The following is a 24,786-nucleotide window of genomic DNA, read 5'->3' on the forward strand; positions in this document are numbered from 1 at the left end:
TAAGAGAGAGAGAGAGAGAGAGAAAGAAAGAGAGAGAAGATTTATAATTCGATAGTCTCCCTTTGGGTCCTTTCTTTTTTGAATACGAAAAAAAAGAGCGAAATAATGTTTATATCTATAATAATTCATACTGAACTGTCTCATAAAATAAAAGTGATGTATCACTGGCGAATGTGTGTCCATATACATTTGCATTTGTAAAATAATACGAAATAAGCGACAGGAGAGATACTTTAATGTGATTTTTTATACGTAACCATTAGGTGCAAATATTATTACGATTTCAGATTAAATATTCATTTTATAAAGTAGATCGAGTAACGTTTAATATTTTCATTTAATAGATTGGAATATAAATTTGTGATTTAATTTTATAGGAAAACGTCGAAAAGTTAATAAACGTTGCGTAAATGTACCGTAATAAATACACGAAAATATTTATGTATTATTTTAATTTAAATGAAACGTATATAACAACAAATATTATATTATTAATAAATATTGTTTAACAATATTGAAAAGTTAATTTTTAGAAGAATTTAGTGGACAAAATTCAATCGGACAACCTAAATATTTAAAAGGGAATCATAAAATTTTTTATATTTATTTTATTATAATAATTATTATTGTTATTAATAAATTATTTAGATTAAAAAAGGTTAATTTACCTTTTAAAATGAATTTTTTTTTAAATCTCTACGATTTTTTGTTCCGAAGATACGTCAATTTGAAATTTTCCATTCATAATTACGAAGCACGTGGTGTGAGTAATCACGTGATTACGAGCGTAGTAAGAAGCGTTTACTACGATCAGCTGCTTGCGTAATTTCTTGGAATTTATGTAGGTCACTGTGTCAATGTCATTTAAATGGGATTATGTAGGTCAAAAAACAGCTGTTTTTTTTAATGCAAATATCTCAGGAACTAAGAGTCGTAGAGACTTGAAACCAAATTCATTTTAAAGTTTAAACTTTTGTCTATCTTATTATTATATTTTAATTAACAATTTAAGTATTTGTTATAAACAATTTAGTGCAAAAATTTCGTATAGACAATTTCGTCCAAATTGAAACTTCAAAATTAAAATTTTAAACTTTCTACCATCATATTAATAACAAATGTTCAATTTGTTATAAACAAATTGTTATAAACAATTATTTGTTAACAATCGAGTTGATAAACGATTTCGTTGAAATTATTACTTTGTTAGAAAATTATCACGTTCGTTTTCTCATCGTATTTGTAACAAACGTTCAATTTGTTATAAACAAAGAATTGTTATAAACAATTAGTTATAAACAATCTTTTTTAAAAAATTCTGTATAAATTATAATCAAGTCTTACCATACATTCATATATGCACATATATACATATATATATTTGAAAAAATTGTTTATAACAATTTGTTTATAACAATTTGTTATAAACAATTTTTCATGAACCAATCAAATTATTTTTATCGTTTTTTAATGATTTTTAGGAGGAAATTACGCGAACAAAATCGTTGGATATAATAATTTTTAATTAAGTTCTTTGACAATAATTCTACAAATACTTCTATCGAATTGGAAAGTTTCTTTTTAAATAGGTTAATTTGCGTCATGTCAGTGGGTTGCTTTGCTATATTCGAGCGATAACCTAAAAGTACCAAAGTTTTTCCGATGCAAGAAACTCCGTTTCTACCGCTTGAATCTACTGCGACTTAAGATGACGAACACTTTGTTAACTTCAGTCTATCTTCCACATATCAGATCCTTTCTTTGTAGATGGCTACACGCACGATCGGATATTCATTCGTAACAGTTAAATGGGAAAACGCATTTGAGAGAGGAGAAAGAGAGAGACAGACAGACAGACAGACAGAAAAGCCTCGAGTGTGGCTTCGAGAGAAACTGGAGTTTCTACTTGTATCCGTTCCTCTTTTTCTCTTTCATCCTCCTCTCATCTTCCTCTTCCACCCTTTTGCCCCTCCTTCCACCACTCGACTCGTGTACGCTTTGTTCCTAGTTTCTCCTATTATACGCCAGGATACCTATCATGTTTCGTGCGTACGCTAAGAAGAAAGGGTATTGACAGTCAGTTTCAGTCACAGTTCTACTAAACTTCAGAGTCGAACGAGCGAATCTATTGTATAAGACAATAAAGCTAATTATTGCAATCGTTATTAGCATACAAGATCCACATATAATATGAAAGAACAGATATAACATTTTTTTCTTTTTTGAAGAAACAAAATGGAAAATTCGTAGAACTGACTTTTTCCTCGGACGAATATACGAATGTCGATAAAGGAAGGAAATCAAGAGAACCGATGTTATTTGTTCGGGCAAACAATTTCGTTAAAAATTAAACGAGTGATATAGCCGAGTATTTAGTCGGGCTAACAATTTTGATGAAACGAAGCAAGTGATGGAGCCAACTATTTGGTCGTACGAACGATTTGGAGAAAATTCAGGCAAGTAGTATAACCGAGTTTTTGGTCGTACGGTAATTTCTCACCGGTCGGGGAAAGTAGTATAACTGAGTTTTTCGTCCGACGTAGATTTTCACCGACGGTGCAAGTAGTACAACCGAGTTTTTGGTTCGACGTAGATTTTTCACCGACGGAGCAAGTAGTACAACCGAGTTTTTGGTCGGACGTCGGTTTTCGCCGATGGAGCGGGTAGTAGTAGTACGGCTTTTTCGTCGGACAAAAATTTTTCTCCGATCGAGCAAGTAGTACGACAACGTATTTTCTCGAACATAAAATTTTTCTCCGATCGGGAAAGTAGTACAACCACGTGCTTTCTCGGTCATAAAATTTTTTTCTCTAATTGTGCAAGTAGTAGAAACCACATGAGTTTCGACCGACATAAAATTTTCCTTCGATTGATCTAGTAGTAGAACCGCACGCTTTTTCGCAAATAAAACATTTCCTTTATATAATCGAATCTATACAAATAATAAACTGCAAATCCCCGAAGTGATACGTGCAATTTTTCCCTGTTGTAATAAAAAAGAGTTCGTGCGAATAAAAACGCTAAATAAATAAATCGAGTTTTGAACATGAATCGAATCGATTTCTAAAAGGAAAGCGAAACAAATAAAAAGGAAAAAAGAAACGAAAATAAAAGGGGATAAATGGGAACCAAAAAAGAAAAAATAGAAATAAAAAAAACAAGATTAATATTCGGCGAGTTCGACGAACGATTCTTCAACGATTAAATCCGAAGGAAGAAAAAAGAAAAAATAAGAAAGGACCGAAAAGAAAGGAAAACGAAAAGAAATATCGCGATAGACAAGGGATAAAATCGAAAATAATCTATAACGCGAGTTTGTTAGTGCGATTTCTCTCCTATTTTTCTTTTTTGTGTGCGTGTGTGCGTGCTTTTTCGTTTTTTTTTCTTCGCTCGCGTGTCCTTTTTTTTCTATTTTTTTCTTTTTTTTTTTTTTACAGAACGACAGGAGAACAATAACGTGATTCTTAACAACGAAGCCGAGAAATTTTCTCTCGAAACGAACTAAACTAAACGCCGAAGCGAGGATATATCGAACGTACTGTACTGTTTCTAGTTCGATCGAATCGGCACAGGATGTGTACCCCAAACATCGAACGTTACACGCGTGCTCGCTCGCTGTTCCAAATTAAAGTTTCCATCACTGGTTTCAGCCGTGACGGTTTGATATCCGGTTTGCCCCCTTTTTTTCCCCGCGCGGGGGACTCGCATTTCGAGGGAGGGTTTTCATTTCGAAATGACCGTGTTTGCGTCGCTTCTTCCTCTTCCTCTTTCATCCCCTTCAACCATCCTCTCTATCTCTATCTCTCTTTTGCTCTTCCTCTCTCTCTTCCTCTCACTGCCCACTTTCAACTCTTCCTTTCTCTCTCTCTCTCTCTCTTCTTTTTTTTCTTTTTCTTTTTTTTTTACTTTTTTTACTTTTTCGCGCTCGATCTAGTCGCTTGTTTCCACAGAACACAGAACAGGGCGTTGTTACTTCGTGGCCCCTCAATTACTGGCCTTTGACCGTAACAAAGAGTGACAAAGATAGAGAGAAGGAGAAAATGTAACGAGAAATGGTGGTTTAGGTGTGCCTGCGTACACGTGTGTTTTTCTTTTCTTTTCTTTTTCTTTTTCCTTTCTTTTTTTTTTTTTTTTTTTTTTTCATCATACACGAAAAGTATAAAAGTTTTTGCCAGAGAAAGGAAGTGAAATGAAATTATTTTTCAATTCGATCAAGTACGATCGAATAAATAATTATGAAATAATAAGATTTCGTTAAATCTAACGAGTATCGTTGAATTTCTCTTGTAACTATGTAACTTAGAATCAGTTTGGTTTTCACTTAACAAACGCCAGCTGGCGGACTAGGAGGATTTTTAATTGCTCGTTGTACACTGTAATTTTGTTCATTTAAATTGAATTGGATAGATCTGTGCCGGATGTGCCTGTCCATGATAAGCGACGTTTAAAGCAATTAAAAATGTATTAAGCCTCTCCCGAAGACAGACGTACTTCGTCGAAAGTTTTATCGCCGTTTCGCGATGAATATAATTAAATTCTGACGTTGTAATTGATAGTCAAAGAAAAAAAAAAAGAAAAGAAAAGAAAAACAAAGAAAAAGAAGAGAGAAGAAAAAGAAGGAAAAAGAAGAAACCAAAAAAGCCAGAAAAGATTTAAAAAAATGAGTTAGAGGGTGGTGGAAAGCAGAAAGAAAAAAAGAGAGAAAGCCAAAATTGACAAAGAGAGAAGTAAAATCCAACATAAATTCTAAAATAGTTGGAGAATGTCAGTTGTATGATTTTATCTCTCTCTCTCTTTCTCTTTCTCTCGCTATCCCGAAACTTTCTTTAATATTATGGATTTTTGTTCGTTGCAACCACTTTTATTTTTGTTCCTTTTCATCCACCCTCTTTAGAAAATCGTAGTCTCCAGAATCGAAAAAGCTCGCTTCGGTAATCAATAAGTTATGGGACTCGTATAAAAGCCTATTTTGCTGTTTTGTCCTTGCTACGTATACGTACATCCGCTCTTTTTATTCTACCATCCTTTTCTTCTTTTTTTTCTTTTTCCTTTTCTTTTTTTCTTTCTCTCTTTCTTTCTTTCTTCGTAGTATCGCGATGTGCTAGACGATCCAATAAAATGGTACGTTTAGTTGGCCGTTACCCTCAATAAAATCCATTTAGGAACGAGCTACGGCATCAATTTTTCAAAACCTTTACCGAACGAGAGAATTTGTCTTTCTATCGTGGTGTCAATGCATTCGGTTATACACGGTGTCCTAGAAAGAAAGAATGATTGTTCCCTTTACGACGTACAACATGTCAGAAGAAAGACATCTAAAAACGAGTGTCATAAAATTCGTAAAGCTTCTTTAAAAATTCATTACGACAACTGTACGGACTAGAAGATAGAAAGAGATAGTGCAAGATTTGTAAGAAGATAAAAGAGAAGAAGAAAAAGAGAGAGAGAGAGAGAGAAAGAAAGAAATTGCGTATAATTTTAACATGATCGATAATTCCTCTTTATTGATAATACATCTTTTGATGCACAAACGAAGAATTTGTTATCTTTATGAAAAAAAAGAAAAATAAACAAGAATATCATATATCGAATAAAAGTATTTAAAGATAAATTACAATAGGGAGATAGAAATTCTGGATAGGTAGAAAGGTAGGATCGGACTTACACTGACGTTTTCATGAAAACAATGCATCCGGATAATACGAGCTGTCACGTGAAAATACGGTTAGGGTAGATCGAGTTTTCAAAGTATCTCTCGCAGTCTAAACGTCCGTCTAGCTGTCCAACCTTCACATTCTTGTCGTATGATTCTAACGAGAGAGGATAACGGGACATCAACGTAACCGAATATTGAAATATGTACCATCATTGGTTAGAAAGAGAAAAATAGAGAGAGAGAGAGAGAGAGAGAGAAAGAAAGAGAAAGTTACGGATAAGATTTCAGTCGAGATTTTGCATTAAAAATATGGCCTGTCCGTACTGAGAAAACCATTCTTGTTTTACGTTGACTATAAAAGCGAGAAAATAAGAAGAAGAAGAAGAAGAAGAAGACGAAGACAAAGACGAAGAAGAAGAAGAAGAGCTTTCGATCCACTTACACGAAAGTATCTTTCTTCCTTCTTACATTATGCGTATAAGCATGTATTATACGTATCTCTACATACGTATACACGTGTGCGTTCACCTTCGCCATATACTTTTTATGAATTATTACTGTCACCGAACTCTCTACTACATACTTACTAGCAGGAAGATCGTATTCCCTACTTCCGTTTCGTTCTTCGAGGTTTCTCTCTGTGCGAAAAATCGCTGTCTCTTCTCTTTATTCACTCGAATGGCAACGTGAGATCTTCTCGACGATAGGGGTAAAATGATAAAATGGAAATATACATACACGCATGCACGCACATATATATAATATATTATGTTATACACATATATTTATATATATGTGTGTGTATATATATTGCATGTGTATATAAAGATTTGAGATTTCTTCGAACTCGAACAAGAAGATGTGGTTATACTTGACTGAACAAATTCTTTGAAAAATTGATTTCCAAATGGTATATGCAATGCAAATAGAAAGTTAGCCTCTTTCTAGGAAGGTTATAAGTTACTTTTTTAAGATATAAAGAAGTATGTATTGTATAGGCCATTAACACGTATCTTTTCAAACTAGAAAATCTGTGGAAAGAAAAAAGAGAGAAAAGAAACAGAGAGAGAGAGAGAGAGAGAGAGAGAGAGAGAGAGAGAGAGAGAGAGAGAGGAGAGAAAGAAGAAAATCTTTGGAGATCGTTAAACCTCAGATAGTCGGGTGGGTCGAGTAATTGAAGGAAGAAGAAAAATAAAGAAACGAAAGAGAAAGGTAGGCACGTTCATTCTTTTTTCTCTTTTTTTTTCCTTTTTTCCTTTCTTTTTTCTTTTTTCTCACCATCGGTACAAGCTGGGAATCCGTAAAATTGATAAAGTTTCGCGAGAACTTTTATAATACCTCTAGGTTCAGCCTCGAAGAATGTTCAAGTATATACGAGCTGGCAATTTATGTTCCACCGATATAGCAAGTTATACGTTTTCCTAGCCTTTTTCAGAGAGCAAGCTATGAGAAAGAAAGAAAGAGAGAAAGAGAGGGAAAACCTGTAGGAAGAAGAGTTCATACGATGGTTACGAAACCGGTCATGGTTGTTTATCACACCCTTCTGAGCGTATAACCATCGTAAAATTGTCCTACTATCTGCATTACAAAAGATTCGAAAAGGGATCGTCGTATCTATATAGAAAGAGAAAAAAGAGAAATAAAAAGTGAGAAAGAAAGAGACAAAGAGAGAGGGAGAGACAGAGATAGAGAGATAGAAAGATAGAAAGAAGGAAAATGTTCGGCAGAATGCCTCCACCATAACTCACCATCTTCCTTTCTTCCTTACTTCCTTTTCTCTCCAGTCTCCACCTTCGACTTTGCAATTGTAATCAGCGATAACGATTTCTACACCTCGTTTTACTGCTGCTCCGCGAGAATAATTCGAGAAATGCAAAACGGTTTGGGACGAAGACCTTTTCGTGAAAGAGGCATTTAAGATTAAGTTACTTTTCCTTCCCTTCCATTCTTTCTCTTCGTTACTTTTCTTTCTTTCTTTCTTTCTCTTTCTTTCTTTCTATCTTCTTTTTCTCTTCTTTCTTTCGTTCTGAATTCTACCAAGAAGATTTTCGAGTCACATTGTATATCTCGCGATAACGTCGACTCGATAGATAGAGAGCTTTATCCAGAACGATGTTATTCCAGTTGTAATCCTTTTATCGCGGGAAACGAGCCTGCCCGCCGATAATCCTTGCGTTCTTGTTCACTCGCACGTACACCACATAGGAACGAAGATACGACGATAGTTGACAATAATCGTGGAAAAGTATTATCTCGCGTTATTTGATGAAAAAAAAAGAGAAAAGAAAAAAGAATAAAGAAAGAAAAGAGAAAAGAGCACAGTTTTAATAAAAAGGGTGAAAAATTTAAGAGAGAAATTCTTGCATTAAAGAATTCGATTTTTCAACGAACGTCTGTCTATTAGAAGTAACGAGCTCGAACACTGAGCCAGTTAATATTCACTAACAACAATTTACAATACAACTAAAATTAGATGGTGGTATATATATATATATATATATATATATATATATATATATATATATGCAGAGGTCGATGAAAGTTTATAGGTATGATCGCCATTAGCCCAGCCAACGACCCGTGGCTACTTTCGACTTTTGTTATTTAACTATCGTTAAATAAATTTACATTGAATGTGAAATATTTTATACGAGATAAATAAATGTTAATCCGCTCCCGTTCATTCTCCTGGAAAAAAAAAGAAAAATAAATAAATAATAATAACGAATATCTCTTCGTTAATCCTCACAAACCCGAGTTAATCTTCCAAAAAATGAAAAAAGAAACAGGAAAAAAAGAAAAAAACAGAAATGGAAAAAGAAAAAAGAAGGGATAAAAAGAAAGAGAGAAATAGGTGGGAGGGGAGGGGTGGGGAAAAAACGAGAAGAAGAAAAAGAAGAAAAAAAGGAAAAAGAAAAAAAAAGAAAAGGTAATACCCATAAGAAGTCATCGTATTCGTCAGCAGAATTTTTCTACGGCTGACTACCATCACTTTTCCCCGATATGCAGGTAGTATAATAACGATCTCGAAATCTCGATTTTGCCGAGCCTCTCGAATCGCTACCCGTTCCCGTTTTATACCTCTTTCATATACGTCTATATGTATGTATATAGGCCCCGTGTTCAGGACGTATCGACTTCGTAGAGTTGGCCGGAAATATTGCATCCGCACGGGAAAGTTCGAAAGCGTGCTACGCCGAGGGCTTACATTAAAGCGTTACCGCGGATATGGGGCGCAAGTTTCGAGCGTTTGACACGAACGATACGTACGTTCAACGGCCGACTCGAAGCTCTACCACTTGTACACTTCTCTTTCTCTCACTGGCGTTCACGTTCCGGATGCACTCTCCTCTTCCAACCCATCCTCTCTTTCTCCTCTTTCTCCTCTTTCTCCTCTACCACTACCACCTCTTCGTCCTCATCCTCATCCTCATCCTACTCCTGCTACTCCTCCTCCACTTTCTATTCTCGCACCACCAAGTGCACGTTCGACGTCTCCTTGTTTTCGCCAGCAACCTCGTAAATCCGTCAGACCCTTTCCTCGAGTTTTCGAAAACGTCGCTGAGAATATGTCGTCCTCGATATAGCTATTCTAGCGAGATCTCTCAAACTTTCAAAGTATTCTACGAATCATGACTCTCTCTCTCTCTCTCTCTCTCTCTCTCTCTCTCTTTCTCTTTCTCTGTTTCTCTCTGTCTCTCTATGTCTATCTATATCTCTTTTTGTTTTTGTTTGTTACGGAAAATCCGCTTCCGTAAATAAAGTTTTTCTTGAAAAGTCGATTTTCTCGATTCCCTAAATCGATCTCTAATCTTTTAAGAAACTTCCTATTTATTTGAAATTCTTTTCCTTTTTTTTTTCTTTATACGACGTTCGAGTTTTCACGAGTAAATGCGAATCGTGAAGGACGTCGACACCAACGACACCGACGACGAGGACGACGAAGGTCCTACGATACTATCGATCCATCTTACTAGACAGATAAGCGAAATAGATTTTCGTGTCGTCGAGTATTCACGAACGTTCACGAAATTAAAGCGAATTTTCTTTCTCGTTCGAGGAACACTCCAAGTAAGTTTCTGATAAACGTACTCCTCCTCTACTATAGAGCCTCCGACTCGTTTCTTCTATGCAGCTGGATGCCTCACGATAAGAATTACGTTGGCTGTACTCTCTCTCTTTCTCTCTCTCCAGTTCTCTCGTTCGTGTCTTAAAGTTTGTATCTCAAGGAATGGCGAGCCAAACGAATGCCTTGAATTTATTTCAGAGAAGAGAAAACCGACGCTCTGTAGAGCGTTACGTGGAGTCCCTCGAATTTATGCGAATCCTCGCGAATGCTATTTTGAACTAATCAATAAAACAAAATAGCGTAACGATTCCTTTTTTTGTCGTTTCCAAGCATTCTTTTATCGTTTTATTTTATTTATTTAGGATAAAGAGAAAAAAAGAAAAGAAAAGAAAAGAAATTGAAATGAAATTGTCCTTCTTATCTTTGATAGTAAGCGATACTTCATTTTGCTGCGAATGAACGAAGATTCGAAGAGGATGAACTCTTTTTATCCTCTCTCTCTCTCTCTCTCTCTTTCTTTCTCATCTTGGAAGATGCTTTTACCGTTCCAGACGTCGATTTTCTCGAATCGACCACTTGAAATTCTGAAATCTTCCTCAACGACGAAAGCGAATTCCTGTTTGAAGATGGCAAATCCAAGGTCCATCTCGATTTGTACGATGGATATTGAATATCCGACCGAACTCAGGGTGAAGTTGATGTGGACGAAGAGGAAGGGAAAGGGAATCGAAAGATTCGTAGAAAACCGTGGTGAAATTTATTTACTCGCATTTTGTCCCCTTTCCTCCTATTCCACCTCTACCTTCCTCATCTTTCTCGTTTCAACCATGCAACGATCCATCGTCGTCGTCGTCGTCGACGTCGTCTCGGTGATAATAATATTCCGCGTTGAAAGGAATGGGGAGAGAAAATGCATCTGTAGGTTTCGGATTAAGATCGAATTCTCATTTAACTTTACGTTACTTTATATGCCTTTCGATTTATCTCATAGTTCATCCGTTCTTAAATTTTCACGATTATTTTCTTTTGCCAGCATTATCAAATTGCAACTGTTTAACATTAAATTGCGATTATTATGACGAAAGGAAATTGACGTAGAAGGAAAAAACGAGAAACAAAAAAAGAGAGGAAAGAAAACGAACGAAACGTAGATTCCTCATCGTCAAATTTATACGATTGATTTTATTGAAGAATATATATATATATATATATATATATATATATATATATACATATATATGTATATGTATATATAGATGATATTATTAAAATTAAATTTGAAAAATGTATTTTGTTTAAGAAAATCGTATTTAATTTTCATTGTATTTTCAAGGATTTCTAGTTTTGAAGTGTAGGAAGGATAAAGAAAAATCAAGGACATAGCGAATCTATTTGTTTCCGCATGCGGAATCACACGAATCCCTTTCGAGCAATGCTCGGTACCTCCGAGACTCACCTGCGACTGATAAACGTTTTCACTTGAGAGACGAGACGCATTGCTATCGCGATAGAACGAACGGACGGAAATTGAAATTTTGACGTAGCTGCACTGACTCAACGCAAGTCCTAGTACCTACGATCGCGAGAGTTTGATCGAAACGCTTCGCGTCTTTCGTGATAACTTATTCCGAATGATGCCTCTCGTTCATCTTCGTAGGCAGAAAGTATGAAATCGATTTATGGGAACGACGATATCCCTGCGAATTTAGTTCGACGTAGAGACGATCGATTTTATTCGAGTTTGTTTTTTGATTTATCGTTCATACCGTTATAATTTCTTATCTTTCTGTGATCGTGGTAATTCTCATTTTTCTTTTAACTTTTTAAAATAATTAAATATTTTTCTCTTAGTTAAACTTCCTCAAAATAATTAACAATTATGTTCTATAAAAGGTAAAACGAAAAATATTAAACTGTAAAAAAGTTGATTATTCGATTAAGAAATAAAAAAGAAAAATACGGAAAGAATTCTTCTAGAAAAAGAAAAAGAAAAAAGAAAAGAAAATACGTAGACATTTTCGTTCGCGTTAAAGCCGCCGATATTAACAAGTAAGAACTTAATGAAAATAATTAATAACTTTTAGCTGCGTTAGGTTACTTCCGAAGAGAGGAACGTACTAAAATTCTTAATTTACGTAGTCACGCTCGGTTCTCTCTTTGCAAGAGATAAGGGAAAAGTTTCGTACTTACTTTCCTTAAAGGAGTAAGTTGCTTTGAAGCCTCTCGAATAACGCGAAGACGTTACACCATGAAATTCGAGGAAAAGCCGTGGTCCATTGCTCATGATTGGCCGTGGTAACGACTCTCCGCAAAACGAGTCGATTTTATCCATTTTTCCATCTATTTGCACGTATGCCGCCAACGAATCGACTCTCTTGCAACTGCAATTAAAAAGAGAAAAAGAGAAAGAGAGATGTATATCTATATATATGCATACAGACACACACACATACATATATGAAATCATGTGTAAGCTTGAAAAAAATGGTTTCGTTTATCGTTCGTCTTCATCCTTTTATTCTATAAACATCGTTCGGTAATTAAATCGAAATAGATTAAAAAAAAAAAGGAAGAAAAAAAGAAAGAAAGAAATAAATGAATGAAAAAGATTAATCGGAAAGTATATTCCTATTTGCAATTGTTTGCACTATGATGGATTTCATCGGATTGTTAAAACATGTTATTATTATTGAAGATGTTCTTGGGCCGTTGTTAAAATACATTTCTAAAGCTACTAACTGGAAGTAATACATCATCATGATCAAGAGAGAAAGAAAGAAAGAGAGAGAGAGAGGGAAAGAGAGGGAAAACGAGTTCATTAAGGTGAACGCTCGAGTGCTTAACAAAATGACGATAAGGAAGAAAGAGATTCGAAGGAGGTCCTCTTATCCCTCTTTCTGCTACACAGTGCTAGTAAATTTTCGTGAAACCGTTGGAATCATTGAACCGACTATAATAAGTACGAATGTTGCGTAGTACCGGTTTGTGCAAAAAGAACGACGCGTATAAGATCTATAGTCTTTCTTTCTATTACGGAATGAGATAGATCGTAAAAAATAAACTAAAAAGAGAAACCTGAAAGACCGGGTATCTAGAATTTTTCGTTCTCGTTAGAAAAAAAAGCAAAAAAAAAAACGAAATAAAACGAAATAAAAAATAAAAAAAAAACAAAAAGGAGAAAAAAAAGAAACAAGGCAGTCGAACGAAAAGCATATCAATGGTATTAAAAGGTCGATTATTAAAATTAATTGCTCGATCGATTTCGCTTTTTATCGAGCTATACAAAAAAGAGTGCAATTGAGAAGAAAAAAAAATTTTAGAAAAAAAAGAATCAGCGCTTTAGACCTCTCTCTTCCTTTATCTTTCTTTCTTCCTTTCTTTCTTTTTTCCTTTCTTTCTTTTTTCTTTCTTTCTTTCTTTCTTTTTTTCTTACACCACCTGCAAATTTTGCTTTTATTTGTACGAATTAAAAACACTTGCATAAAAGAAACGATGAACGGTGTAAATGCGGTTGCTTTGAGAGAATAAAGAAATAGAAAGATAAAGAGATGGGAAAGAGAAAGAGACATGAATTTTAAAACCGGTTGTTCGACATCTCACCAAATCCTTTCGTCACACGCGTTGCTTCACATCGTTCGTTCGTTCTCGTTCGTTCGTTCGTTCGTTCGTTCGCTCGCTCGTTCGTTCGTTCGTTCGCTCGTTCATTCGTTCGTTCGTTCAACGGTTATACTACACGCTCAGGCGAAAAATATGCTATGCGAAAAACTTTTCATTTCCTTGACAAAAGAAGCACCACCCGTGGGATTGCGAGGCATTTCCATTCGCGAATGATTTCACGTCCCGTTAGAGGAACCAGAAATCAGACTGCTGCTTCTGCATTTTACTAGACTTGTACAAACGTAACATGTGTGTATATATATATATATATATATATATATATATATATATATATGGATATAGATATATATATATTCGCCTAAGTACCGAACCTCGCGCATTTTCCAATTTTATATTCAACAGTCGTCACACGACGATGCTAACTTCGTCGGATAACACAAGGAGATATGCTATACGCAACATCCTGGACTACTCTATCCGGAACATTGGCTTCTTATATACTAACAAGCTACTCGACCTCATATTTAAAAATTTTTCATCAAAATGTATGTACGTACAGTACGAAAGGGAGAATGAAAGAAAAGGAGAAATTCAACCGGTATAATAATTTCAGTGAAATATTAGAGAAAATATAATTAAAGTTGCAATAATAATAATAAAAGTAATAATAAGAATAACAGTCATAATAACAATAATGATGATAATAATAATAATAACGGAAGGAGGAAAGTTCGATAATAAATAAAAGAGCCCTTTTGTAAAATATTATCAAGCACGTAAAACGACTTAGGAAAATAATTAACGTCCGTGGAAAATGCGAAAAGGTATTGCGAGCGACAGCTACGTTGAACGTCGGCTAATTTACAGGAAAATTATAAACTCCCACTGGAGTGGAGTTGGTCTCGATTGGAGAACGTGAGAGACGGTCGGTTAATGAATGGAAGAAAATCGGCCTTCTGTCGTTTCAACGAATCAAACTGATTCGCGAGGATTTGAATGTAGCGATGACGAGCACAGAACCAAAAGTTAGAGAGAAAAAGAGAAAAAAAGATAGAACGATAGAGATAAAGATAGATAGATAGATAGATAGATAGAGTCCTTATGGCAAGTTCATGCATGAATGAACATGAACGTACGTACGTTCGTCTACGTTTGGGAAAGGAAAAGAAAATTTCGAGCAATCCACTCGTATGATTCGAAGGAAACTGGGCAGGGAAATCAAATGTCGGACTGAGTTACTCTTTGGCCATTCAGAAAAATCCTCTCCCTCTCTTTTTCTTCGCGTATGAATGCACGGAATGAGAAGAAGAAAACGCTTACGTCCAAAAGAGAAAGAGAGAGAGAGAGAGAGAGAGAGAGAGAGAGAGAGAGAGAGAAAACAAAGAGAATTTTTCTTCAAAGAAAACTTTTTCTTAGCATATGCTGCTGACCTAACAGTTCAACCTCCGTGCTAAGGTTTCTTAATTGGTTTGAGGAGGATGGGTGGTTATGAGCGAAGGGAGACGGAAACGCGTTTCTCATTACCAAGTAGTAAAAAAGTTCTCAAAGTAAACTTTATTTAAAACGCATTTCGTTCGTTCGAAGAAGAGCGGAATGGTTTAATTTCGATTGGATGATTTTTTATTATCGGTGAAAAAGATTAAAGAGAAAAGAAAAAAAGAAAAAGAATCTCGCCGATCTTTCTTTGCTTTTCTTGCCGTTTGATTTCATTTTGTGTGAAGACGCGTGGTTATCGATTCGTCGTGAAACTTTTATCATAGATAGATATACGAGTTAAATCTACTTTTTCTCCTTTTACAAACTATTCCGCAATATATATATATATATATATATATATATATATATATATATATATATACGTACAGTTCGATGTATCTTTATAAATATAAATCGAATAACGAATGAACGTGGATAAATATACGTCGGGACAATTCTTTAAAAGATAAAGAGGATGGTAAGAAAGGTCTCTTTTTATCGTGAAACTTTCCTTCGAGAATCGAAACAATGATGAAAACCTATGATTTAAAAAAGAGAGAAAGAGAGAGAGAGAGAGAGAAAGCTCGTAAAAATATTCGGACATTTCGATCTTGTGGAAAAATTTTACTGAGACTTTATTTCAGTTTTATTATTTTTCTACTAAAAAAAACTTTTCGAAAGATATTTTTCTAGGATAATAGTGAAAACTAAAAGAGAGATTAGCGAAAACGTTTTATCGATAGGTACATTCTTTGAGGAGAGAATAAGCATATAGAGAAATACAGTTGTTGATTCCCATAGGAACAACATTTAGTGGGACTCGTCGAAAGAGTCCTTGATTGGAATGTACGGGAATACTAAACACCAACTGCGAAAGAGAGATGGATAGAAGCAGAGATGGACAGAGACAGAGACAGAGACAGAGACAGACAGAGACAGAGACAGAGAGAGAGAGAGACAGACAGAGACAGAGAGAGAGAGAGAGAGAGAGAGAGAGAGAAAGAGGGAGAGAGAGAGAGAAAGAGGGAGAGTACTGGATAGAGAAGTGGGTGGAGCAAGCTAGGGGAAGCATTGATTAAAGAGCACTAAACGTCAGCCAGGTGGAAGATAAACGAGAGGATGACCCACAACCATAGTGAGTACGTACGTTGCTCTATGCTTATCCCCTAGTCTCCCATTGAATTCTTCGAATACCATACCTAGACGATTTCGATTTGTCGTCCTTGTTCTCCCTTTCCGATCTTCATATAAAAAGAAAAAGGGATCTTTTTCCTTATTCTTCTCGACTCATCTTCTCTCATGGGAACTTTCGAAAAATTCCTAAAGGATATACCAATATAGAGAGAGAATTGAAATCTCTTTCAAATAGAATTTTATGAAATCGATTACCTTTCCCAGTAATATTTTTAACTTTCTTCCAGAGGTTCTCTCGTAAGATAAGATCAACAAAGAAGATTTATTTTTTGGAATTTGTTGTTTTTTTTTTGATTTTTTGTTTCTTTTTTTCTTTCCTCTTTTGTTATCTCGCGAACGAATGGAGAAGAGCGTATCGATCGATCGATCGATTTTTACGATTCGGAGTAACGGAGAAAAATCTTATGATCGTGGTAAAGCAATTTGAATTTTATAGTTTACGCGTGTCGTAAATCGAATCGTAACATCTGCACATAGATAGGTAGATATATCTAAGCAAGGATGATATATAAATATAAATATATATATATATATATATATATATATATATATATATATACACATATACGCACACACACATAAACAATCCTATATATCTGTTCGGAATTATATAATGGAGATAGTAAGTTATTAACTTTGTCAAACTTTCCTTTTTATCTACGTTTACGTTCGCGAAGAATAAACTCCTCTTATCTTTGAAGGGACATTAATCCTTTTGGATTTTGATTGGGAAGATTAGATCGAGCATTTAATTCGAGTTAGGAAAGTAAGAAACGAATTCGTTCGGAAACGAATGAAGATCGCGACCATTTTCTCGTGATCAAACGTGATACATAGTCACGTCGAGTTAAAGTAGTAGGTAGCTACATATCGAGAGTGTGCGACTGCATTTGCTAAATTGCTTCGTTCGCCAATCGGTCTATCCTTGTCACTTACCGAGAAGATACGAGAACGAAATTCATGGCTTTGATGAACTGACCGAAGCACACGTTACTTCGATGTAACTTCGGTTAAATCCGACATGAGCAAGGGAGTTTCTAATTAATTGAAAAAAGCAAAAAGAAAAAAGAAAAAGAGAAAGAAAAGAAGAGATGAAATCCATTCGAATCATTTCTAAATCATGTATACATAAACATTTATCTATTACAAATGATTAATCAATGATAATGAATGAGATGCTATCGTTTAAATCGTGATACTTCAAATACATAACAAATAGAGAACAAAATAGATAATTTCGATTTAATCCGAGATATTGAAGCTCGATATACAATTATATACGATTTAGAAGAGGAAACATAATTCCCCAACGACTATTCGTATTAGATAATCGGATATCAAATTTTTCGGATCGGACCTGCGGCTATTATTTCATTCAACAAAACGTAAAATATATTATTTTTTTTCCTTTCTTTATTTTTGTTTTTTTGTTTCTTTTTTCTTTTTTTTTTTTTTTAACAGGAATAAAATCGAAATCTCTAATATTTGACGTTTCGACGACTATTTCGTGTTGGGATGAAAGTGCGCGGTAACGATGCGGTTTTTACGTGCGGAAACGTGACGTAGTCGTTCAACTCGAGCTAACGCCCGAAAATCGATCGAAGGGACACAACAAGGGACACGAAGGGATAGCCGAGACCAACCTGGACTTGTTGTCGATCGATCTCTCTATCTCTATATATATATCTTTCTCTCTCTCTCTCTCTCTCTCTCTCTCTCTCTCTCTCTCTTTCATGCACGCACATACGCACACACATACACACACTACATCAAATATATATATATATATATATATATATATATATCTACGAGTCTAGAATTCGTGGATGCTACTCGATGCACTTTACTGAAATTGTATTTGACGGCACATCAAACGCGTACGGTTGTTCTCCCTTTCGATAGTTCTACTACGTTACTTTCTATATCTATCTCTTTCTCTTTCTCTCTTTTTCTTTTTCTCTCTCTCTTTCTCTCTTTGTTCCACTTTTTCGAACTACCACGTCCAACTCCTTGTTAGATCTAACGAGACAGACTTTTCGATTCTTGAAATTTTTTGCGTCGTGGAAAAATATCGATTCAAATACGTGATCGCGGTAATGAAGAAGGGAGAAAATAAATTTCACTTACTCGTCCGTGTCGCCAGGAGTATGATAAAGATTAAAGTCTTGAAATATCACTTGGACGCGTTCCTTTCCTCTTCCTTGGAAATCGTACTTACAATTAGTCCTTGATGGATAAGGATTCGGATATCCTGGCGATGTAACTACTCCTGTTTTTGTCAAGTCACTGTTGAACACCATATCGCAGGATGATGCTGTAAAAAGAAGAAGAAAAAGAAGAAGAACAAGAAAAAGAAGAAGCCAATGTCGGTAGATATCATTAATTAATAGAATGTGAAATTGATATGAGGGATCGATGAGAGAGATGAAATCGTTGGGAAAATTTTTGATACCTTGGATTATTTATACGCAAGGTATATCATATTAATCAATGAATTTATCGCTTTCTCTGGAGTTTCACGAGCTGATGCGTTTGTAGATCGGATATGCGATATTGATTTTTGTTGCATGTACAGAATGTACATGTACAAAGCAATAATTCATAAAAAAGATAAAAAATGAATTAAAATATAAAAAGTAAAAATATAATAAAATACAAAAAAATGGAAATGAAATAACAAAGGAGAACGCGTTGTTCGTTTTTTACAATCTATTGTCAGAACCGTTTAATCGGAAAAAAAACTACAAAAAAAAAATGAAAATGAATAAATAAAGAGAAATGGAAAAAAAGGAAAAATAATAAAAAAAATGGAAAAAGAAAAAAAGAAATAAAAAATCCGCAAATGTCTTGGATGGGTCTCGCATATATGTACGTATGCACGTATTATATACGTAAGTTTATACGTCCTTCGAAAGTATTTTCTCTAAAAAGTCGCAAACTCCAAGCAGATAAGCAGCCGCACCTATTTGCAGAGTTGTAAGCCTGACAACGTAAACCAAAAGAGCGGTGGCGCCTCGCGGCTCACGGATATTTCGAGTACAAGTATGCACTATACTTTCTACATATTCTTAGAAAAGTCGTAGAGACTGGTGGAAGAGGTTCTAAAACTTCGTGAACTATCCAAGTCGTTGGCGTATCTCTCGATGTTCGCTTTTCACTCTCGAGTATTGTGTCTGTGATCTTCTTACTTCAATGATTTTACGTGTCGTACATATATAATTATATGATCTTTCGAAAATATAATTTCGAAAAAAGAAAAAGAAAGAAAAAAGAACCAAAAGAAAATAGTAAAACAACAGGAATAAAAATTCCAATGAATTATAATGATGTAGATACGATGGAAGAAAAAAAAAAAATGTTACATCGCTCTGATTGTAACTCGGACTTTGGAATAGTACTTGACACCGATAAGTTTCACGCTTTGACCGTACAATATCAGACCCACAAGAGTTCGCAGCCAGAGAGAGAGAAGTGGAATCGAAGAGATGGAGGGGTTAAAATTCGATTGAACTGTCATTTGGCGAGGGTCACGGATGCTCCATTTCGTGGCACAAAACCGCCAATATCGGTAGGTGAATGGTTCTTATCGAATTTCTAGAAAATGACGTAATATCGTGTCGGCGAACGGAACGACTAGTCTTCTCCTTTTTCAAACAAAGTAAATTCATTCTTTTTCTTATATCTATCCGAATTATAAGTTCTTTTTTAGTTTCATTACGTAAAAAGTTATATATATATTTCAATTGTTTTAATCATCAAATGTTATTAACTTAAAACAAAAAAATACAAAGATACAAAAAGAAAAGAAAAAGAAAGAAGAAAAAAAGAAATTTTCTAATTTCTGAAAATTTAACTACAAAATCTTTTGACGCGTGTAAGATGTATCAAAAGGTGACGAAAGCAATCCTAGAAGAGATATGACATAAATTTAATATGACAGAAGCTGAAAAGATACGACATTGGAATGGGCCGAGGCATACGGAGTCATGAATCTTGTATGAGTGTTTGGAGCGAGAGTTTTACAAGCGACTTCTTATCTCGAGAACTCTGCGACGCTATCGGCATATTGAGAATATTGTTTGCTCGTTTCTCTCTCTCTCTCTCTCTCTCTCTCTCTCTCTCCCTCCCTCTCTCCTTCTCTCTCTCCCTCTCTCTAACAAAAGCATTGGTAGATTTCTGCGGAGAAGAAACTAGAAACTGATTTTTGTCTCTCACTATCTTTCTCTCTCTGGCTCTCGTTTTTTTCGCATTTTATTTTTCTCTTTTTATCTCTGTTTCTTTTTCTCTCTATCTCTGTTGACCATTCTTGGTTGCATTCAAAGAACGTCGTTGAATGTAGGAAATACCTTGTTAAAAAGAATCTTGTAAATGCCAAGAAAATGTTTGCCCTGTGTTTCTCGACTTTGTAACATCCGTATATTTAATTTTTTCCTTTTTCCTTTGATATTAAATTTAGTAGAAAATCGTATAATAAATCATTGCGAGTTGTTTGGATTAATTATAAATCGTCCGTTCTTTTCTTTTTTTCTTCTTTCCTTCCTTCTTCTCTCTTTTTTTTTTGTTTTTCGTTTGTTCTTCTTTTTCTCTCTCGTTCCATGCAAATTACCTTGAAGGGAAGAAATTTCCATATTTCGATATTAACACATTTTAGAGCTAGACAGCTACTTGCAAGCCGCGTACTATTCTCGAACGTTTATTGCTTAGTGCCGCAGGGTGTCTGCTATTTAAATGGGTGGAACAACGTAAGGACAACGTTCTCGTCCCTCAGTTACAGATTTTCAAATAACGTAAGTCTACGTTACCGACTTTTTAAATGACATAAAAATATGTTACCAGTCTGAATGAATGCGCCACATATCGGATATTTTATAAGAATCTTTTTAAGTAAGAATCACTTAAAAAAGAAACAATAAATGAAAAAAGAATAGATATTCAAAAATAGATTTATTCGTAGGAAACAGAGAATATACAATACAAAAATATAAGCGAAGAAGATTTTTATTCATAGCGATTTGCATAATCTGAAAATATAATGTGTGCTTCGTTTTCATGACGTTCGATGTCCCCTATATGAATACCAGAAACTTCCGTTCGAATTTTAATATGAGATAGAATATGTCCTGTCAGCAATACTCGAGATCCATTTTCCATTTCGATATTATTATTATTACAATGTAAATATAGAAGCAGTGAATATTTCATGAAAAGAAATCAAAAATATTAATGAAGAATAAAATCTATATGGAGACCCTTGTGTTATTTATTTTATTTGAGAGAGAAAAAAAAAACAAAAAAAAAGGGAAAAAAACAATAGGAAAATATTTTATCCTGCAACTTCGAAGTATGTTATAATATTAAAGTGCTGCTTGGAGATGACGTTTCATCTATCCTAACTCGTCTTTCTCCCTCTCTCTCTCCCTCTCTCCCTCCCTCTCTCTTTCTCTCTCGTCTCCTCTCGTTCGATAATGAAGAGAAATTAAATATTAGTCACGCAACGTAAATGTTCCGAGTCATTGTCGAAGTTACGTAGATATAATAGATATAGTTAAAGTTACGGGGATATACGAGAACGAAACTTGTTTTGGCCTTTAATAAATCTTGTCTAGTTTCTATCGAATTTGCTAGCAGGAAACTAACGAGATATGGTATATCTATACGTAGATAAATATTGATTTTAATAAAATCTCATTGAAAAATGTAATTATCCTCCGAATCATCATTGTTTGCTTGAAATTCATGCGATACAATGGGGAATGGAAAGAAATATTAAGTATATTCCTTTGTCATTCTTTGAAATCTATAAACGGATTGGTGGTTGGCCGTTCTCAGGTATTATCGACTTTTGAACACCATTTATAAGGAAAGTGAAATAATGGTGAAAGGTAGAAAAGAAGATATGCAAGAAAAGAAAAAGAAGGAAAGATTGAAAGAAAGAAAAAGAGAAAGAAGAAGAGTGAGAGAGAAGGGAAGAGAGGGAGAGAGAGAGGGGGGAGATGGCAAACGTTTTAATTTGCATTCATGAGCCCTCCTCTCTCACTCTTTCTCTAAAAATTCTTAAAGCCAGCAAGTATTCCAAGTACGTCTGTGGTTATATCCAAGGGAGACGAATTCACTTATGGTGATCAATTCCTACGCTTCCGAGAGAATACGATGCGATCGTGAAGCCTGAGAGAGATCAACTATGAAATTGTTCGTGAAAAGAAAAGAAGAAAAAGAAAAAAAAAGAAAAGAAAAGGAAAAAGTGAAAGAGAAAGTATTACCTGAAAGCGTACGCACGAAATCGTATTTCGTTGTTCGATATATCACGACCGTAAGGCCACTGAGGCACGTCTTTCAATTAAAATTATTCATAAGATCCGGAGAAGTGGGGCTTGAAAAAGAGGTTTAATTAAAAACGAAATTATTCGCGAATAAAGTAAACACCGTACGGTGTGTCTGCCTTATTACCCCTACTCGCTCTGACCTTTTTTCTTATCTTTTTCTTTTTCCACTCTTTCTCTTTATTTTACAAATACCACTGGCAGGTTTAATAATAATAAAAAGAAGAAATGAAAAAAAAGAAAGAAAATTAAATAAAATAAAACCAAATAGAATAAAAAAAAAAGAAAAGAAAGGAATCATTTTACTTTTTTATCAGAAAACAGAGATATTTATATTTCAACTATCACCTAAGCTATTATTTTCTAACGTTGAATATACCAAAGTGGAGGAAACTTTCTAAAGCTTAGAAACGAATTTCCCATGGCGTTGAATTCCCAAAGTAGTCAGTTCTCCATCTCTCCATCTCTCTCTCTCTCTCTCTCTCTCTCTCTCTTCGAATTTCAAAAAAAGATAATAATAAAAATAAGAGTATTTCAATCGTTTGTACAATATTTCAGATATAAAGCAAATATATATTCAACTACAGATGTATATATATATACACCGTATTGCTGTAATGCTCGGAAGCTTGTCAGAATAGTTTTAAGCTATGCACGTGTTACCGAACGAATCCATTAGCAATCCGTATCCCAGCGGTCACTATTCTCGAACGAAGGGAAAACGTGTTTCGTCGCGTGAGGATCGCACGCGAGGTGTTAGCTAAAGCGTTAGGATTGAAAGCCGGTTACAAAACCGTCGACAATACCCACGTTCCCACAATTGCGGATTTCCTAATTAAGCGGCACATTTAGCTGGGGACAACCGAGTCAGCAGCCGCCATTGCACCAACCAACGCTGCCGCCACGCCGTCGTCCTCGTCCTCATAGTCGTCGTCGTCGTCGTCCTAGTCGTCGTAGTCGTAGTTGAGCCAGCCAGCGGTATTAATAATTTACCGACAAACTTTGCCGAAATTAATTTGAACGCCATTTGCGGCTTGCGTCTTGGCGGTAAGTCCTGTCTCAACTCCGTAGATTTAAGCAACCTCATTCCTTACCTTTCCTGCCCTCCTCCCCCTTTAATACATTCACATCAACTATATCTATAACCTTGCTCAGCAAAATTCGTTGCCATTTTCGAAATATCCATGTGGATTTTCTATCTATCCATCTCTCTCTCTCTCTCTCTCTCTTTCCTTCTCTCTTTTTATATATTTCTAGTTCAATATACCGTATAATGTACGTTCATATTTCCTTATGTGACTTTTCTCCTTAGCAGATAGCTAAGTTAAGTTAAGGTAGGTAATTCATCGCAAAGAAAAGGAGCTTCTGATAGCCTCGTTCCACGTCCACTAATGTCAAAGTCTCGTTAAAGATAGCGCCAAGAAAGTTCGATCGTACGTCAATGATCTTTGATTCTAGTTCGTTCGAAACGAGGGTTACTTTCCTATTGGTGTAGACTAATATCATCGAGGTTTACTACTTTCAGCTTTTCAGAACTATATCCTATGATAGATTTTTATGAGGTACTTATCTGTAAAAGATTTAATGTAATGTCGTGTATGTATGTCGGAATCCTTGATTTCGAAACGTTCTGTTTATCGGATTAAAGATTATCCCTGTTTTAAATAAAAGTAAAAGAGATTAAACAAAGTGGATAATATTACGCAGGATTCCACGAAAGAGGAGTTGGAGAAATTTGGATTAAATCTCGTAGTAGTTAGATACAAAATGAAAGTGAGCATTCTAGTATCGTACAATTAAATAGGAAGTACGGGGAATGGACAACGAGAGGTAAATTCGAAAATGCCCTTTGTATTCTCCGTTGGAAAAGTTTCTACCTTTAAAAGCGTTATTTATCTCGAAGGTAAATCGAACGGGACTTTCGAAGAGAACCCAAGAAGAAATCGTACAAGAAAATCAAACAAGCTTTATCTCTTTTACGGGAGATTGTCCTTATATTTTTTTGCTACCCTTTGATTTTTTTTTTGTTTAGCCACAGTAGTAACTAAAAAGAGACAAAGAAGGAACGAAAGAAACGAAAGGAAGAAAGAAAAAGAAAGTAACAACACCATTGCCCTTAAAACAATAATATTCTTTTTCTCACAATAAAAAAAAAACTATTATCCTTTCTAATCCTAATCTGGAAATCTGAAATCTGAATGAAAAATTCTAAAAGAATTTATCTTAAAGTCATTAATTCCAGTCGATTTCCAAGTCTTTCACGTAATCGTTCATTCTTCGATAAACTTGAGGAAGACACGCGTCGTGTGAGATTGCCTAATCGTAGGTCCTTGGATGAGCTTTAAAAGTGCTCTTTTAAAATATCTCGTCGATCGTTCCGTTGTCGAGGTACTCTCTTTGTTGTCCGTAGAAAAGAGGCAGTGAGAAGAAATAGGAGGAGGAGAAGGAAGAGT

At 35.0% G+C, this 24,786-nt stretch overlaps 1 protein-coding gene across 2 annotated transcripts in view; it reads right to left on the reverse strand.

Moving 5' to 3' along the window:
- Positions 1-24,786, reverse strand: part of LOC127068319 (suppressor of lurcher protein 1) — a 299,973-nt gene that overhangs the window by 19,996 nt on the left and 255,191 nt on the right. For both annotated transcript variants that reach the window (XM_051004344.1, XM_051004343.1), the window contains exons 10-11: positions 18,141-18,327; positions 11,916-12,106 (exon numbers count right to left, since the gene is read on the reverse strand). In XM_051004344.1, the coding sequence (XP_050860301.1) occupies positions 11,916-12,106; positions 18,141-18,327 (378 nt within the window). The remainder of the gene's footprint in view (positions 1-11,915; positions 12,107-18,140; positions 18,328-24,786) is intronic.

The sequence above is a fragment of the Vespula vulgaris genome, chromosome 13, assembly GCF_905475345.1.
Source record: "Vespula vulgaris chromosome 13, iyVesVulg1.1, whole genome shotgun sequence".
Classification (NCBI taxonomy): domain Eukaryota; kingdom Metazoa; phylum Arthropoda; class Insecta; order Hymenoptera; family Vespidae; genus Vespula; species Vespula vulgaris.